Source organism: Mercurialis annua, linkage group LG1-X (assembly GCF_937616625.2).
Source record: "Mercurialis annua linkage group LG1-X, ddMerAnnu1.2, whole genome shotgun sequence".
Lineage (NCBI taxonomy): Eukaryota > Viridiplantae > Streptophyta > Magnoliopsida > Malpighiales > Euphorbiaceae > Mercurialis > Mercurialis annua.
The window spans coordinates 921,518-939,193 of NC_065570.1; the positions used below are offsets into that span (position 1 = coordinate 921,518).

The window sequence follows — 17,676 nt, forward strand, 5'->3', positions numbered from 1 at the left end:
AACATTGCTAACAGGAATGCTCTATTTGGTGAGAATGAATGAGAGGGCTCCGTTGGTCCTCTCAATTATATAATATATAGATTATTCTCTCTTAAGCCTAAACTGACTTAAGTATCGGAGAGCTAATCGGACAAACCGTCCGATTAGCCATCTACACTGTTTTGCAGGATTAATGCCGTCGAGATGCCGGAATCCATCAGTAATAAATAATTAAAAATTAATTGTTACATATGTATAATTTGATCTGAAATTATTTAAAAATTTCCCAAAGTCACAAATTTGAAATTTTAGTAACAACTTTTTTTTTTTATATTTAGTAACCATTTTACAATTTAGTAACCATTTCCAATCTTTGCAACTATTTTATAATTTGAATATAATTATAATTATAATTAAAAGTTAAAAATATGAAATAAATTAATTTTTTTTTAGTTTAGTTAGATTTTACCGCATTCATGAATATTTGATTTTTCATGAAGCGTCACGCCAATATTCTATATTCTAGACTAATGAGCTATAGCTCAAATGGTACCTTCCACAAGCGTTCTCCCCTCCCCAAATTATCAAAAAAATATTCTATAATCTAGATGTCATATAACATTCATGTGAGCAATAATGTTAGAAAGTACTAACTGAGAAAAATACAAGAATTCTGTGCTTATGTTGAATCTTGCAGTAAATTATTAATAATAAAAAAGAAACTTGCACCAATTGACCACTCCATTATCAATAATTGTCATCTTATGGTCGTTTCCAAATTAATCACACAACTGAAAAAACACAAAAATAATTAATAAACTTCCTATAAAACTACTGTATCATTGTTAAGCATTTTGGCAGGCTAAAAAAACAGAACCGACACTATGAGCTCAGGACCATTACTTGAGAGCTTCAAATCTGGACATGAAGAAGTAGATTCTGAGCTTGAAGAAATACTCACGGATACAAGTTCGTCCCCGTTTAATCGGCTTAAATCCGCGTCAAGAGTTGAACTGAGATTGCTGTTCAAGCTTGCTGCTCCGGCAATAGTAGTTTACTTGCTCAACAATGTTGTTTCCATGTCTACACAAATCTTTTGTGGTCACCTCGGAAACCTTGAACTTGCTGCTGTCTCTCTTGGCAACACTGGTATCCAACTTTTCGCGTATGGTCTTCTGGTACGTATGAGACTATGATGATTTTTCGTGTATTTTCTGTCGAATGAAGTTTTTTTTTCATCGATTTTGAGTTGATTTTAGAGTATCTGCCGTATTTTTTGATGTTATGGTTTCTTTTGAAGGGTTACACGCAAATTACATCTTGATAATATTAAGATGAAAAAAATGCTGATATAAATACCAGAATATACACTATTCCGACATCCACAATGTTATTTTAGCGAAAAAATGTTCAATATCTGGAATTGCAAAAAACTAGTTGTTCGTGTCTTTTTTATTAAATTTTAAAATTCATATTGTAATCACAAAATACACAATACACTAAAATTAATAATTTTGCCTGCACGTAATCCAAATTAATATCCTTTTGAGAATTCATTTCACAAATTTCATATGCTAAAACTGGCAAGTACATAATATTGTAATATAGTATTTAAAGTAGCGAGTAGAATTATTATTCATACGATTAAAGAATTATTATTCATACGATTAAATTATTAATTACCAACCAAAATTAACCTTCGAACATGTTTTGTTCAGCTTGGCATGGGAAGCGCGGTGGAAACACTCTGCGGCCAAGCTTACGGAGCTCAAAAATACGAAATGTTAGGCATATATCTTCAAAGATCAACAGTACTTCTAATGGCAACAGGAATCCCTCTAACTTTAATCTACCTCTTCTCCAAACCCATCTTGATCCTGCTCGGCGAACCTGTCGCCATAGCCTCAGCCGCCGCAGTTTTTATTTACGGACTAATCCCTCAAATTTTCGCATACGCCGCGAATTTTCCAATTCAAAAATTTCTCCAATCACAAAGCATAATTGCCCCAAGTGCATACATATCACTTGCTGCACTTCTTGTGCACCTTTTGTTCTCCTGGCTAGCCGTGTTCAAGTGGAATTGGGGGCTACTCGGTGCAGCCTTGGTCCTGAGTATGTCGTGGTGGATCATTGTAGTGGCTCAGTTTATTTACGTCGTGACGAGCCGGAGGTGTCGGGATACATGGAGAGGTTTTAGCCTGCAGGCATTTTTTGGTGTGTGGGGTTTTTTTAAATTGTCTGCTGCTTCTGCTGTAATGCTGTGCTTGGAGACTTGGTACTATCAAATTTTGGTTTTAATTGCGGGGTTGCTTGATAATGCTGAGATTCAATTGGATTCCCTCTCTGTTTGGTGAGTTCTTACTTTTCATAAAGATATTTACATTTATTTTTTTTGATGACGAGGACTCACTGCTCCAAGCCGGAGTCCAGGATCACAGTCAAACCCTGGGATGTGGACCGCCCGCAAGCCACATACCTGGCACATTTAGGCTATAATGGCTAGTAGCTCAGTCCCAATCACTCCATTTATTAGAAAATATTATTTTTTGTTTTCGGTTTTGGAATTTATAGTTTGAGTGTTTTTATTTCCGTGCGACATATATAGGTAGTATGTTGTTTGATGCATTTTTGTTATGCAGCATGACAATATCAGGATGGGTGTTCATGATTTCAGTTGGATTTAATGCAGCTGCCAGGTGAGTTTTATAAAATTATAGAACAAAATGTCATTGCGGTCTTTAAACTTATACGTCATGGTTAATTAATTTACCTTTAGTAATTTTAATTAATTAGAACTAATTTTAGGTTAATAATCTCCAAATTGGATCATCACGGCTATAGAACGCGTTTATTTTGTTCCTAAAAATTAAAAATATTATCCTTAATTGATTAAACTTATGAAGTGTTAGTTGATTCTGTGCACAAGTTTGGAGACCGCAATTACTGAATTATATGCCATTACGCAAATAATTTTACAGTTTTTGATTAATTTACTCAAGAGTATCCATAAAAATTTAAAAACGGATGATTTCAGTGTAAGAGTGAGCAATGAGCTAGGAGCAGGACACCCAAAATCAGCAGCATTTTCAGTAATTGTGGTGACAGTATGCTCATTCATAATTTCCGTAATAGCAGCTGTAGTTGTCATGGCATTCCGTGATGTTCTCAGCTACGCTTTCACGGGTGGCGAAGTTGTTGCCAGAGCAGTCTCCGATCTCACTCCATTTTTGGCTGTTACTCTCATTCTTAACGGCGTTCAGCCTGTTTTATCCGGTAAATAATTTAAATTAACTCTTATATTTTATTTTAAAAAAGTATAATTTTTTTTGTCAAAGATAAATCTAATTTATATTAGTTGTTGGTTCTATATTATATTAAATCAGCTTTAACTTAGTTGCGCTTAAAATTCGAAGCCAAAATTTTAGAAATGTACTTGAAGAACCTTAGCTATTTGGGTTAGACTTCATTAATTATAATTAATTAATTATTCGGTGTAATTAAGAATTTTTAACTTTTTTTGAAGGGGTGGCGGTTGGATGTGGATGGCAAGCATTTGTGGCGTATGTAAATGTTGGATGTTATTATGTGATTGGTGTTCCTCTAGGGGTGCTTCTTGGCTTTAAGTTCAATCTTGGTGCTAAGGTTAGTATAACAATCCAGATTCAACACATCCAAATTAATTTTTAAATCAAATTTCTCAACTCAAAATGATTAATCGAAATTAATTTAATAGTCGATACTAGACATTAGAAATCATTAAAATTGTCCTTACACTTTTGATGCGGAATACTACAATATCTCATAAATTTGCTTATTTTTATGTCGGACTTAGATCCGTTCATGGGCCTGGATATCTGTCATATTCGGTCAGATCCGTTTGTCATGGATTGGATTTGGACAATTAATTTTGTCTCAAGTCCGGTTTAAGTTTAACCCCGTGATTTTGATTTTTTTATAAATGGACTTAAAATTTCTCTATAATAATATTTTTTACAAGTCCGATAAAAGTCAAATTTAAACCCGTATAAATATAATGATAAGGTCGGATTTAGATTGTAAATACAAGGTCCAAACGAATTTACACTTGTACTTGAAAATACTGCAGTCCAACTGGTCCGACTCAAACCCGACTTAAAAATAGGTCTAGTCGGGTTTGAGCAGATTTAATTTTATTCAAGATCTAACTTTTTTTTAAAGGTCTAATTATTTAAAAAAAACCCATCTTGAAACATTTTTTCGTTTATACCCTGACTTAGGAAAAAGTTTATTTGTATCCTTTTTTTGATTTTTCGTTTTCAACTGTACCCCAAAATTTTATTTTTTGACAAAATAATTAATTAAAAGATGAAAACATTAAAAATAATTAAATAGAAGGGTTATATCATCTTTTTTCTATTTTAAAAAATACATATAAGTTAAAAAATGAAGGATTATTTTAAGCTTTTTTCTAATAAAACAGTTCAATTTAGTGCTTTAGGGTAGAGTTGAAAATGAAAAATAAAAAAAGGGTACAAATGAACTTTTTTCTAGGTCATGCTATAAACAAAAAGATATTATAAGGTGGGTTTTTTTTTAAGTAATTAGGCCTTTTTTAAACGTTAGCTCAAACTCAGTTTTTTTAAGATTAATTTTTTGTTGGAAAAATAACACTGTATAGGGGATATGGACGGGAATGATTGGAGGTACATTCTTGCAAACTATCATTTTGGTATGGGTCACTTACCGAACCGACTGGAACAAAGAGGTACAATTTCTTAATTATTTTATTTTTAAAGATTTTTTATTGGAAAAATAACATTTTCAGAAGTTTAAATTCTCTATTTTTCATTGTTTGTGGTTTTTAGCTTTTGTTGTTTCGAATTGCTTTTTAGCTACTCCTCGTAGATTTTAATATATTATCCCATTCATGAAAAATAGTTTAATAGTAAAAAAATTTTACTTTAAAAATAAAAAAGTGGATTCCTAGATTGTCAAACTCCGCTTGTTTTTGGCTTCTTCAGTAATCACATTGATACGATATTTATTGATTAGCTAGCTATATTCAACAATGCAAAGCGCCACATAATTAATTTATAGCTTATTTATAATTGTATGTGGGGAATTAAGTTGAAGGAATATTACATATTATATTAGTTAGTTCCCTTTTTTTTTTACTCAAGTGATTAATCGTATTACTTGTGTTTGTGTCATAGTCTTTTGTAAATTAAAATCTTCTGTAAATTAAATTTATTTTCCCCCAAAATTTCAGGTGGAAAACGCAAGGCAACGACTCATGACATGGGAAAATGGAAAAACAACTGTTTTGGAGAACTAAGCCAAATCATTTATATTAATTTATTGTATAACAGATCTGCATAAGATTAATTTTCGAGCAAGAAAGAAAATTGAAATTACTATCAATTACACATATTATGCCATTTCTAGTGCAATACTCGAGGCCAACCCAATTTGCTTGCACAATCGATGCATATAGATCTCACTGAAATTGGATTAATTTACAGTAACAATATATGAACTCAAGTGTCTTTAAATTTTTATTCAGATAATTCATATTTGAAGTTAGCAGATATATATATCTTCAAATAATCTACCAAGACAGGTGACACATCATCAAAAATCAACATCTTTAGAAGAAACTAATAACATAGATAATTAAATTACTGAATAATAATTTTGAGACATTTGAAATAAGAATTATAATTTAAGAATAGTTCCGAAAAAAAAGATAATTTAGAAACAGTTAAAATTGCTATCATCAATAGTCTTATATTTAATATAATGTGGAAACAACACAACACAATAGAAAAAACGAAAAAAATATAAATGAAATATTTGTTTTGTGATAAAATAAGTTCAAGACAGTCAAAATATTGTTTGAAAAATGAAAATGACCTTACAATACCAAGATGTACACCCCTGCAAATGAATTGAGTGGGGTCTGCAACCAAAGAAAATGTAGGGTGATTGGTCTTCAATGCAGGCCTTTTTTTTTGATTTGATAGGATTCTCCAATAATTGATGAGAAATTGTGATTCTTTTGGGTTAGCTAAAATTATTTGGGTGACAAAAAAGTAAATATATCCTCATACAAATTAATGGGCACTTATTTTGTAAGGAATCTATAAAAAGATAGAATTAATCCTTTGAAGAGGAGATGCTATTTATTTTAAAATTTATTCTTAATGGATTCGTAAATGACCTTAGTAAATCAAATCTGTCTGGTATAGGGATTTAGATAACTCTTTAAGTCGGTAATTTTTTTTAACAATATAGTTAATTATAAATAAATTTCGGAATATTAAAAGTGCATTATCCCTTTTTATGTTTCGGTGAGTGTGTATTGACATTTATAGGTCTTTGGGGAGCGGTTTCATGACATTTAGCGGCTACAAACGATGAGTTGAGGCCACAATCCTGCATTATTCGTGCGTAGCGTATAGGGGTATTAGGTTTATTAATATGCTATTTGGTGAGACAGTGTCATATAAAAATTTAACAAGCAAAAGTTATTGGCGATCTAAGAGGATTAAGATATATAGGCGGGCATGGATGACTGAGACATGCGATCTCCTAGCTCATTTGGAGTTCGACGAATGCCAAATCGTTATGAAGAAATAGCTAAATTGGATTTGAACTTCTACATTCATTGTTCACTCTGTTATTAAAGGCAGTCGAGAGGTTACTATTTATATCAATAGTCAGAAATCGTGTCCTTTTTATATTCTAGCGATGGATCTATTTACGATATTTATAAGGTACCATCAATTATACTAAAATTCATGTATTACCCTAATGAAAAAAAGAAAAAAAATTATTTATGGTGAATAAATTTTTTCAATTTGTACGATAAAATATTTTGCTCATTATATATAATGGGTCAAATGAAAAGAGAGTATGTTGCTCCATTTGTTTGTATATAAATTAATAAGTAGATAGGCCATTGCTTACTTCAAACTTCTCAGTCTTTTTGTGTATGAATTGTAGCAATCCATTTAAGAGCACATAATCTCTTTGAGTTGTCTTGAAAATGACCACTTTGTTACCTATCTTTAATGTCTATTTCTAAGATTTTCATTACTTGGCTAGCTCCGAAATATTTGTTAGTCTAGAAATTAAATTATATGTGAATTTTGATTTTTAATGTGAAGAATAATGTAAATTTATTTTATGTTCAATCCAAGTAATCGATTTTCAATTTTATTTAGCCTCCACCAAAAATATTTTTTCATAATTTTTTTTTATCTATTCATGATTTTAGGTTGTTTGCCAAATATAACATGATCTGTATATTTTTCCATATCTATTATTATTTTTCAGTCGTTTGCCAAATATATTTGCAATTCGTTTGAATCTGATATGACGCGGGACTCAAAATATATTTAAAGAAGCTATTAATTTTAGAACAAAAAAAAACAGAAAATTCATACATACATTATATATATATACTCATTTTATCAGAGTGCGATCTGCACATGATCAATAACTATTCTTTAAGGGTGGTGAACATTATCATACCCGAGCCTTATTCTTATTTGTTTTCTTCTGAAAAGTATTTTGTATAAAGCAAGAGTTTACAACCAATATATTCTTATTGTTTTTATTAGATTCAAATTTGTATAACCTATTCTTTTATTTGGTTGCCCAGTTTTCAGGGCTTCGCCATGACTAATCTGAATCCGACCCACACCGCCCATCTGGCATGGTGGGTGAGTCTACCAGCGGGAATTTGCTGCATTCACAAGACTCGTACCCATGTCCTTGCTTAATTATAACCTATTCTTATTTATACAGTTAAAGTGTTCTCTACAATTATTATTATTTTTGATATAAAACAAATTTATTATAACCTAAATTTTAAATTAACTGTATACAAGTATATTTATTTATCAATAAAATTTTATGCACTAAGAATAAAATTTTGACACGGCTGTGAATTATAAATAAGAACAAATAATTGAAAAAAAATGGTGCATGGCTGCTGCTCATCAAAAATCTCCAAAGAAAACCGCACAATATTTCAAGAAACAAACAGACAAAGAAAGAAAAAACTATTAAAACGTCACATAATTGTCTGTTCTATAATTGAATCCATCATATCATTGAGCAAACAACTCTGTTATAATAGCCAATCCTCTCTATTCTTCCATAAACAACCCATAATTTTACGAGCATGGAGTCTCGAGATGAGCTTCACGAATCCATTTTACACTCAATTCCTGAACATGAACATCACCATGAAGTCGATTCAAGGCTCGAAAAGATACTAAACGACGCGGAATTGGCGTATTTCGAGCGACTCAGATTAGCATCAGCGGTTGAACTGAAGCTGCTCTTTCGCCTGGCTGGACCGGCAGTTTTTGTTTACATGATCAACAATTTTATGTCGCTATCCACCAGAATTTTCTCCGGTCACCTTGGTAATATTGAACTTGCTGCTGCTGCTCTTGGCAATAGTGGCATCCAACTCTTCGCCTATGGCCTCATGGTATCTATCTATATCCATCATAATAATGAGATTAATTTCTGAGTTAAAATTTGTGCGGTTGTCAAATTATAGTATATTTATATACACATTATATATCAATATTTAATTTCATACATTTTGATAATAAAATTGTAGATTTATTAATTATGGCAGGTCACACAATAATTTTGATGGATTTTTATTTATGTAAACCAAAAATATAGAATATTTATCATATTTTATTTATTTTAATAATATCAATTTACATATTTTAATTTATAAAAAATATTGATTTTTAAATGACAAGTAAAAAAGGTGCTTATTTTTTGTCGCTCATATGCAAGTAAATTTTTGGGGTTAATTCTTTTATAGTTACCGAAGGATAATTATACAATACAACATTTCGCCATGTCATTCGTGTAACAAATCACTAAAAAACAACAAATTACCGACGGAAAAATATTGATTTAACAACGGATTTCAACTTTTTAGCAACGGAAAATTGATTTAGCAACGGATTTTAGTCATTTACCGACAAAAATATCTGTTGCTAAACGTGGAAAATTGAATGATAAAAAAAAGTAATAATTAAAAAATTTCATATCGCAAATGTTCATTGGCTTGATTTAAAAATAACGTGACGGAACGGTTGTATGGGATAATGACTCGTTACTGAATTATAAATCATTTACTCTTCCATTACTATATTTTTATGTATTACATTTTAATAACTCAACTTACTTTTCTGAAATGGGAGGATACTATTATAATTTCGGTCAATAATTGCCCATGTGACAATGGAAAAGTTGGATGCCAAATAATATTGAGAAAATAAAAGTTGAGTTAGCAAAAGGTAAATATTTTTGTAAAATAATTGTAATTGAAGTATAAAAATTTATAATTCAATAACCATAAAAAAAGTAACCTTAATTTTTGCTTGAATTCATATAGGGATCTTCCGTTATCGGTAAAGTCAAAGTTTGATTATTAAAAAGAAAAATCCATTTTCAGGTCCTTAAACTATACCTGTCTTATTTATCTGGTCTTTAAACAATTTTTTTGTTCTTATCTGATTTTTCAACTTAGCGAAAAACCATTTTCCAGTCTCTAACTGCCAAAAACGACGCCGTTTAGAATATCAATTTGTATTTTCGATAATAACAAAACAACGTCGTTTTTATCATTCAGGGACTTAAAAATGCGTCTTCGCTTAGTTGAAGGACCAGATAAGGACAAAAAATAGTTTGAGGACCAGATAAACAAATCAGGTATTGTTTAGGGACCTAAAAATGGATCATTCCTTATTAAAATATAAATATTAGTCGGAAACTGTTGTATAGAAACACTATAATTGGATAACCGCAATAGTTTCATACGTTTAATTACATAATTTGGTTTATGTTCGTTGTTGTAGTTAGGAATGGGAAGTGCAGTAGAAACACTATGTGGCCAAGCCTACGGAGCACATAGAAACGAAATGCTTGGCATATACTTACAAAGAGCAACTGTTGTGCTGACTCTAACCGGCATCCCAATGACACTCATCTTTCTCCTGTCCAAACAAATCCTTCTTTTACTGGGCGAACCAGCCGCAGTTGCATCAGCAGCTGCGGTATTCGTTTACGGATTAATTCCTCAAATTTTCGCATACGCGGTAAACTTCCCGATACAAAAATTTCTCCAAGCGCAAAGTATTGTCAACCCGAGCGCTATGATATCAGCAGCAACTCTCGGGGTACACTTATTGCTGAGTTGGTTAGCTGTTTACAAAGCGGGTTTGGGGCTGATTGGTGCGTCGCTAGTGCTGAGCTTGTCGTGGTGGATAGTTGTGGCTGCACAGTTTGTTTATATAGTGAAGAGTGATCGGTGTAAGCAGACATGGAGTGGTTTTAGTTGGCAGGCGTTTTCAGGGCTTTGGGAGTTTTTGAAATTGTCGGCAGGTTCTGCTGTAATGTTGTGTTTGGAGGCCTGGTATTTTCAGATTCTGATGTTGATTTCTGGCCTACTTGAAAATCCTGAGATTGCTTTGGATTCGCTTGCTGTCTGGTAACTAACTCAACTTTTTGGTGTAACAATTTAAAAAAAAATAAACATCTGCCCTCTTTTTAATTTTAGATTATAATTCTATATATCAAATTATGGATATTAAACTCCTTGGGTCACTCAAGTCTCAGGAAATCTCAAAAAGGTAACTAAAGTCAATTTTCTTACAAAATGGTCACTTAACTATACCTTTTATTACAAAAGGGTTCACCCATATAAAACGACGTAAAAACCTAACATTTTTGCTTACGTGGCAAGCCAAAATTACAAAAAGGAACATAGTTCAGTGACCTTTTTGTAATAAAAGAAATAACCAAATGATTTTTTTGTAGTTCACAAAAAGTTTAGTGTTTTTTTTTGTAACAATAGAAATATTTTTGTAATAAAAGATATAGTTTAGTGATCACTTTGTAAGAAAATTGACTTTAGTGATCTTTTTGAAATTTCTTGAGACTTGAGTGAGTCAGAGAGTTTAATATCCATCAAATTATATTTGCTCCAATCTATTATTTGGATGATTAAATTGATGTTTAATTTGAGTGCAGCATGGCTATAATGGGATTATTGTTCATGGTCTCAGTTGGTTTCAACGCTGCTGCAAGGTTAATTATACTCACCAAGTCTCTCTGTATATTGCATAAATGCACATGTTTTGTTGAAAAACCACACATTTAACTAAAAAAAATAAACAATATACTACTAATATTGAATAATTTTTAAAGACAAAATGATTACTTCATGAAAATGTAATAAATATATTAAATAATTTGGTCCGTCAATTTTCTGATTGTCAATAAAATTTAAGCAATAAATAAACAAGATGGAATTAATCAATTAGTCCATAATTTGAAAAAATGTTCAGAAATTATTTATTAAATTTTATCAATATTATTATGCTGCTATAGAATTTTGTTTATGAATTATTAGAATAACTTAAAATATTGAATCATATCGTAGTTAAATCAACTCGATCGTTTATTTTTTTCATTTGCTGCTTGAATATAATTGACTTTAAAAATAAGATTGCTGGATCAAACTGTGATTTTTTTTACTATGGTATATATCAATTTTATTATAATTATGGATATTACGACTCATTTTTGTTTTTCTAAATCCTTGCAAAATCAACCAATTGACATTTAGACAAAATTATAATAGTATATTACCTAAATGTCAATTAGTTTAAGTAATTTGCTTATTATTAGTAGTCTAATTCAACGTTTACAATGAATTATGGAATGCAGCGTGAGAGTAAGCAACGAATTAGGAGCTGGAAACCCAAAATCAGCAGCATTTTCAGTAGTGATGGTAAATCTGGTTTCCTTCATAATATCAGTGATCGAAGCTGTAATTGTCCTTTCTCTACGCCACGTCATCAGCTATGCATTCACTGAAGGAGAAATTGTAGCCAATGCTGTCTCAGAACTCTGTCCATTACTGGCCATTTCCCTCGTACTTAATGGGATTCAACCAGTATTATCAGGTACTAATTTATTAATTATTAGTGACCCCTTAATTAATTTCTGAAGCTATATATGGTCCATATTATAAATTAGTATATTTTATTGTAATGTTGGTCCATATAATAAATTTCATTTTTACAGTTATGTTGGTCCATATTATAAATTGCATTTTACTGTAATGTAGGAGTTGCTGTGGGGTGTGGATGGCAAACGTTTGTTGCATATGTTAATGTAGGATGCTACTATGTTGTTGGAATTCCGTTAGGTTGTGTTCTCGGCTTTAAGTTCGGTTTCGGTGTACAGGTAAATATATCCGTAATTATGATAAAATTGATAAATATTATATTTAAAAAGAAAAAATTAACTGTAAAAATAATTATGAATGTTAGTGTGGTTTACAAATAAAATATAAATCATAAAATTAAATAAAATTAACTACAAATTTTATATTTTGAAAAAATGACATCCATCTATTTTCTGAAACGGTGCATTACAATGTCATCGGCATCTTTCATTGAAAATTAGCCCAGTTGTATAATTTTTAAAACATAAAAATTAATGACTGATTTGGTCAAATTTTAAAATTTATGTTTAATTTGCAAATCATTTTAAAATTTGTGATAATGTGCTTTAGGCCTAAAAAAATTGACAATTTCACTCATAATTTAATGTTTTGAATTAATTATATTTTGAAGTAAATAAAAAATGAAATATTTAATTGATAATTTTTTTTTTTGTTCAATCCACCAAAAGAAGTAAATATATTGCTAAAAAGGTCAGAAATATAACCCAAAAGGGCAAAATAGAAGCCATCAGGCTCAACAAGCCAACAGCCTAAGAAAAAAACACCCTGGAACTAAGCTAGGGGCACAACTAAACTACATACCACAACACTCAATTGAGTTTAGCTCTAACATCAAATTAATCCTGAACATTACTTGATCAACATTCTGCACTTTGCTGTTAAAGACAGCATTATTCTTTTCCTTCCATATATGATAAACTGTTGTATTAAACCAGAATCTTCTAGCTTTAGCCAAAACTGATCTACCCCTAGCTCTTCTTGAGAGGTAGCTGACCTCCCTTCTCCAGCACATCTTATGTCTGATCTCACCAGAGATACTCAGAGTTCTATCCCACACACTCGAAGAGAAACTACAATCAAAGAACATGTGATCTATAGATTCAGGATGAGTGTTACACATAGGACAAATGTTAGACTGAATGACTCCCCACTTCATCAATTTATCCGTAGTGTTTAACCCCACCCCCATCCCCCTTTTAAAGTCAACCAAGTAAATGTCTAGGGATTGAACTAGAGAACCAGATAACTGAATACCAAGTAACTATATTCTGCATAGGACTTAAACTCTTTCAGGAACTGGTCACAGATAATCTATCACTCTTTTTTCCATTCCACTTAATCACATCTGCAACCTGAGTTCTTACTTTGAAATTATTTACTAAGAAATCCCAAGCATGCTGAATTTGATCATCTATTGGGCCAGAAAGAGCCCAATTGTTATTTCTCCAAACATTTGAAACTTTAGCCTTCTTAGAAATATCAGCATCAGCTAGGTTGACATCTGAAAATTTATTTTTGATAGACATTTCATTCACCCAAGGATCAAATCTGAAGGTGAATGAATTCCCATTGCCAATAACATAAGAAAATTAATTTATCATAAAATATAGAATTTTATTTTTAGAAAACCTTAATTTCTTTTATATTTGTTGTTTGGATACCCAATTATTTTGTCTATAATTTTATTTCAGGAAAATATAAATTGATAGATGTGTTAATTTGGAAATGTGTACATTAGGGAATATGGTCTGGGATGATTGGAGGTACTTTGTTGCAAACCCTAATATTGCTATGGGTCACATTTCGCACCGACTGGAATAAAGAGGTATACATATTAAATATCATCAGACTAAGAATTTGCAAGTTTTTTATGATTTTTTTTAATTTTTTTAAGACATTAACAGTAACGTTATTATACATATAAACATATATAGTATGATATTTTTTAATCCTAAAAAAATTAAGTTCCTAAAATTTGCACTTGTTGTGACTAATTCAGGTAGAAAAGGCAAGGATGCGTTTGGACAAATGGGGAGGCAAATGAAGCTATTCCATGATTTTGACATTTATGAATTTTTTTATTAATAACTAAATGCTATAATATTTGATCAAAAAAATAAAACTTAATGCTAATATGTGCTGCGAAATTATTTAAGTATACAACCATTAACGATCATTAGAAAATTAATTATAACTTTTGCAAAAAATCAAATTTTTTTGTGCATTAGCAATTTATTTTATTTGACTTTTCTAATTATTTTTAGTTTCAAACTTGCTGCTTTTTACTTCAACTATCGAAAGTTAAAAGATTTAAAATTAGATTTTAATATTACTTATAAGATTAAGAGTTATTTTTAGATTTTGCTAATTATGAAGTTAGTGTATAAATTTAATTGAAAATTGAAATAATTAAATTGATTAGAAAAATTGAACAAAATTGCCTCACAAAAACGGAGTTGGATGGTATTATAAAAATTAAAAAAAATTGGTTAAACTACAAACACATGGAAAAATGTGATTGTTTTTACAATTAGGCCATTAATTAATGGTTGTCTCACATTATAATAAAAAACTAGTAACAGCCATTGAAATTCATGCATTACTAGTTATGAACCCAAAATATGGGCTTCATTTTGGCAAGTGGACCTTTTTATGAGCCTTTTGCTTGTAACTAATTTTTCTTAATTTAAGTGTGAATAAAAAATATTTTACATTTAAAATAAAAGAAATTAGATTAAGTAAAAAATCATTAAAAAGGAGAGTAGGATAGTAGTAGGAAGGACTAAGGTACAACATGATATAATCTTGGCTGCAAATTGCACTTTAAATCCTCTATATATTAGTAAAATAAAATCCTTAAATACCCCCTCAAAATCCATTAAATGTGCCAGCTGGGGTTCATGGGTTGGTCTGCTAAATTAGGAGTATTTAGTAAGCTGACCAGTCAGTCACTTAATGCAATGAAGAAGGACAGTAAGTACGTTTTGAAATTGGGACATATTGGGGTACCACTTAGTCAGTCATAGAGACCATTTACTTACTAGCACATCTTTGTAAGTGATTTAATTCAGCAGTCAACGGAACATCTATCAAATATCGGCCTTAAAATAGCACGAATAATTCACTCAATCAACCTATTTCGAGAATATGTCGAAAATTCGACATTTCGGACTCAATTTTTAACCTATTTTTTTTTTAAATAACACTATTTAGGTGCCGTAAACATATCGTTTTTATGTTTTATGACAATTTTAATTTACATTACTCGAGCAATAGGTCCTTTGCTGGGGCATATACATGTTTATGGTTGAATGAAAACACATATATGTATGACACTATGTGTGTTTGTAAAACTTTTTAAACTTTCAATTGGATAAGAAATTATAATAACTAATTCCCAAATTCAGCAAACATCTTTGAACATTGATTCCATAACTTTGGTCACAAAATGAAAAAATAAGTCTACAATCACATCTATATCATCTTGAAAATAAATGAAGTTTGTATATTTCTATAATTGTAGCAAGCAAGCAAGCACACATGGATTTAATTTCAAAATCCTTGAAAAACCAAAATAAAAAAGACAAGTGAGCTTGCGGGCAGTTCACATTTCGAAATTTGACAGTAATTCTACGCTTCGGCTCGGGAGAGTGACTTCTCGTAAAACAAAAGGAAAAACAAAATGTTTCAAGGTAAATCTATAAGACTAGGAAGAGTACTTGCAATGGCATCTCTATTGCCAAATAATCGTTTCAATTGACTCATAATTTGCTTGTAAATTCTAATTCTTGCAGCATAAATACTTAACATCACACTTTTTCTCAGCTTCTTTAATTTCCTCCCAATCTTGACCCTTAATTTACACATTCTGATCTTCAAGAACGACGGTTTCGTTGTTGTTGAATCTGCTCGTTTCAAACTTTTGTAAATCAAGAACTGAGCCTTTCTATGAATTACGTCTTCAGGATCTTCTTTATCCATCTTGGAGTAGCCATTTGATGCTCTTTTCATCATCATTATGTATTATTTTTTTTCTTTTTTCTTGTAGCCGGTGGAGAAAACAATACAAGAAAATTTAGAGAAGAGAAATGAGTAATGATGATGGGAGATTGAAGTGAGAATGAGTAAGTATTTATAAGGCATTAAAAAAAGAAAGAGTTTATAAGGCATTAAAAAAAGGAAAGAGTTGGTGATGATTAGGGTTGATCATCGGCAAAGTTAAATTAATTTTTTTTTGTTACAGAGTATATAAGATGTTTTAAACGAGTTTCAACTAAAAGACGCTATTTTAAATTTTTTATATCCAGATTAATTCGTATTCGAGCTAGACAAGTCCAGTGCGGAAGACGAAACTCGAACTCCAAATTTTAAATAGCTGCATACATAAATATGATTTTGAATTCACGATCTCATTTTAATCAATAGAGTATCTTACCAACTCACGTGCAACTTGGGAATTCAACTATATTAAATTAATCAATCTATTTCGATTAAAATCGAATAAACCTTTTGGTTAATTCGATCAATAAAAGGTTTAGTTTGGTTTTAGTTAAGAGTTTAAAATATACTGCTAATCGAATTAACCAACTATTATACATATATATAATTTTTTTTTCTTTTTATCGGTTATAAACTGGTTAATTCAGTCACTTTGGTTTGTATATTTTAAATTTTAATTAAATCGATTTTTGTTAAAAATTCATAATTCAAGTGATTTGAATAAAGAGGTTCGGTTTTGGTTAAATCGGTTGATTTTCGGTTTGCACGCCCTAGTGATGATGATGAGTGATGTAGCGGTGCATGTGCACTAATGTTTGGTAAGAAAATTAGTAGAAAAAATAGAGCCTGAGTTGTCCTTATATATCCAGCCTAGCTTTGACAACTATTATAGTAGTAATACATTAATAACTTATTTCTTTTTCTCAAACATTTTAAAATGATTTCAAAATATTAATTATATTCAGAAATATGGTTGATTATTGAGACAAAGTCATAAATGTTTATTGACAATTTGACATAATATATAAAATATTGATATAGTTGAGGTATGAAATGTGAAGTATGCCACACCATTTGCTTTTTCTTTTAAAAAAAGAGAAGAATTAAGATTTAGAAGGTCAAAGGAAGAAGCATGCCTTGTATAAAATAGACAAAATAATGCACCGGCGAGAGGAATCGTTGAAAAAAGAAATTTGCATAATTTATAAAACAATATTAGAGTCAAACCTATAGAGTAAGTGATCATACATAAGGTTAGACCCTAACATGTGGAATTTCTCTACTATGTAGGGTTGTGCATAAGTCGGTTTGGTTTGAAGTAACCAAAATTTGTAAATTTTTCAAACCGGACTGAACAGAAGTATAAATTCTGATTATAACAAACCGATCAGTTCAATTATCCATAAAAACCTGAAAGTTTTGTTTATATTTTTATCCTAAAATAATTTAAACATTAAAAAATTATTGAATTAGTAATTTTTCATAAATGTTTATTAGCATATTTGTTCGTTGTACGATATTTATTAACTTACGATATTTAATATTTATGTTTTTTTTTTAATATTTATGTTACTTTAGTCTTATATTCGAGGTTTTAAAATATTCCAACCAAACCGAAAACCAAATATCAGACTTTTACACAA

At 30.5% G+C, this 17,676-nt stretch overlaps 2 protein-coding genes across 2 annotated transcripts; both read left to right on the forward strand.

The window, feature by feature from the left end:
- Nucleotides 1-750: 750 nt before the first annotated feature.
- On the forward strand, nucleotides 751-5,408 carry LOC126664594 (protein DETOXIFICATION 40-like). Its single transcript, XM_050357068.2, has 7 exons — nucleotides 751-1,157; nucleotides 1,698-2,329; nucleotides 2,619-2,675; nucleotides 3,014-3,252; nucleotides 3,503-3,621; nucleotides 4,637-4,723; nucleotides 5,228-5,408. The coding sequence occupies exons 1-7, from the start codon at nucleotides 864-866 to the stop codon at nucleotides 5,291-5,293; spliced, it is 1,494 nt and encodes a 497-aa protein (XP_050213025.1). The 5' UTR covers nucleotides 751-863; the 3' UTR covers nucleotides 5,294-5,408.
- Nucleotides 5,409-7,952: 2,544 nt separating this feature from the next.
- Nucleotides 7,953-14,167, forward strand: LOC126664939 (protein DETOXIFICATION 40-like). The gene is made up of 7 exons (XM_050357576.2): nucleotides 7,953-8,464; nucleotides 9,858-10,489; nucleotides 11,032-11,088; nucleotides 11,731-11,969; nucleotides 12,134-12,252; nucleotides 13,773-13,859; nucleotides 14,034-14,167. Exons 1-7 carry the CDS (start codon nucleotides 8,150-8,152, stop codon nucleotides 14,076-14,078), a joined length of 1,494 nt encoding a protein of 497 aa, XP_050213533.1. The 5' UTR covers nucleotides 7,953-8,149; the 3' UTR covers nucleotides 14,079-14,167.
- Nucleotides 14,168-17,676: the final 3,509 nt, after the last annotated feature.

Coding starts and splice junctions, on each gene's coding strand:
- LOC126664939 (XM_050357576.2), top strand. CDS start 8,150: ATGGAGTCTCGAGATGAGCTTCACGAATCCATTTTACACTCAATTCCT. Junction 8,465..9,857: donor TCTTCGCCTATGGCCTCATG/GTATCTATCTAT, acceptor TCGTTGTTGTAG/TTAGGAATGGGAAGTGCAGT. Junction 12,253..13,772: donor AGTTCGGTTTCGGTGTACAG/GTAAATATATCC, acceptor TGTGTACATTAG/GGAATATGGTCTGGGATGAT.
- LOC126664594 (XM_050357068.2), top strand. CDS start 864: ATGAGCTCAGGACCATTACTTGAGAGCTTCAAATCTGGACATGAAGAA. Junction 3,253..3,502: donor CGTTCAGCCTGTTTTATCCG/GTAAATAATTTA, acceptor CTTTTTTTGAAG/GGGTGGCGGTTGGATGTGGA. Junction 4,724..5,227: donor GAACCGACTGGAACAAAGAG/GTACAATTTCTT, acceptor CCAAAATTTCAG/GTGGAAAACGCAAGGCAACG.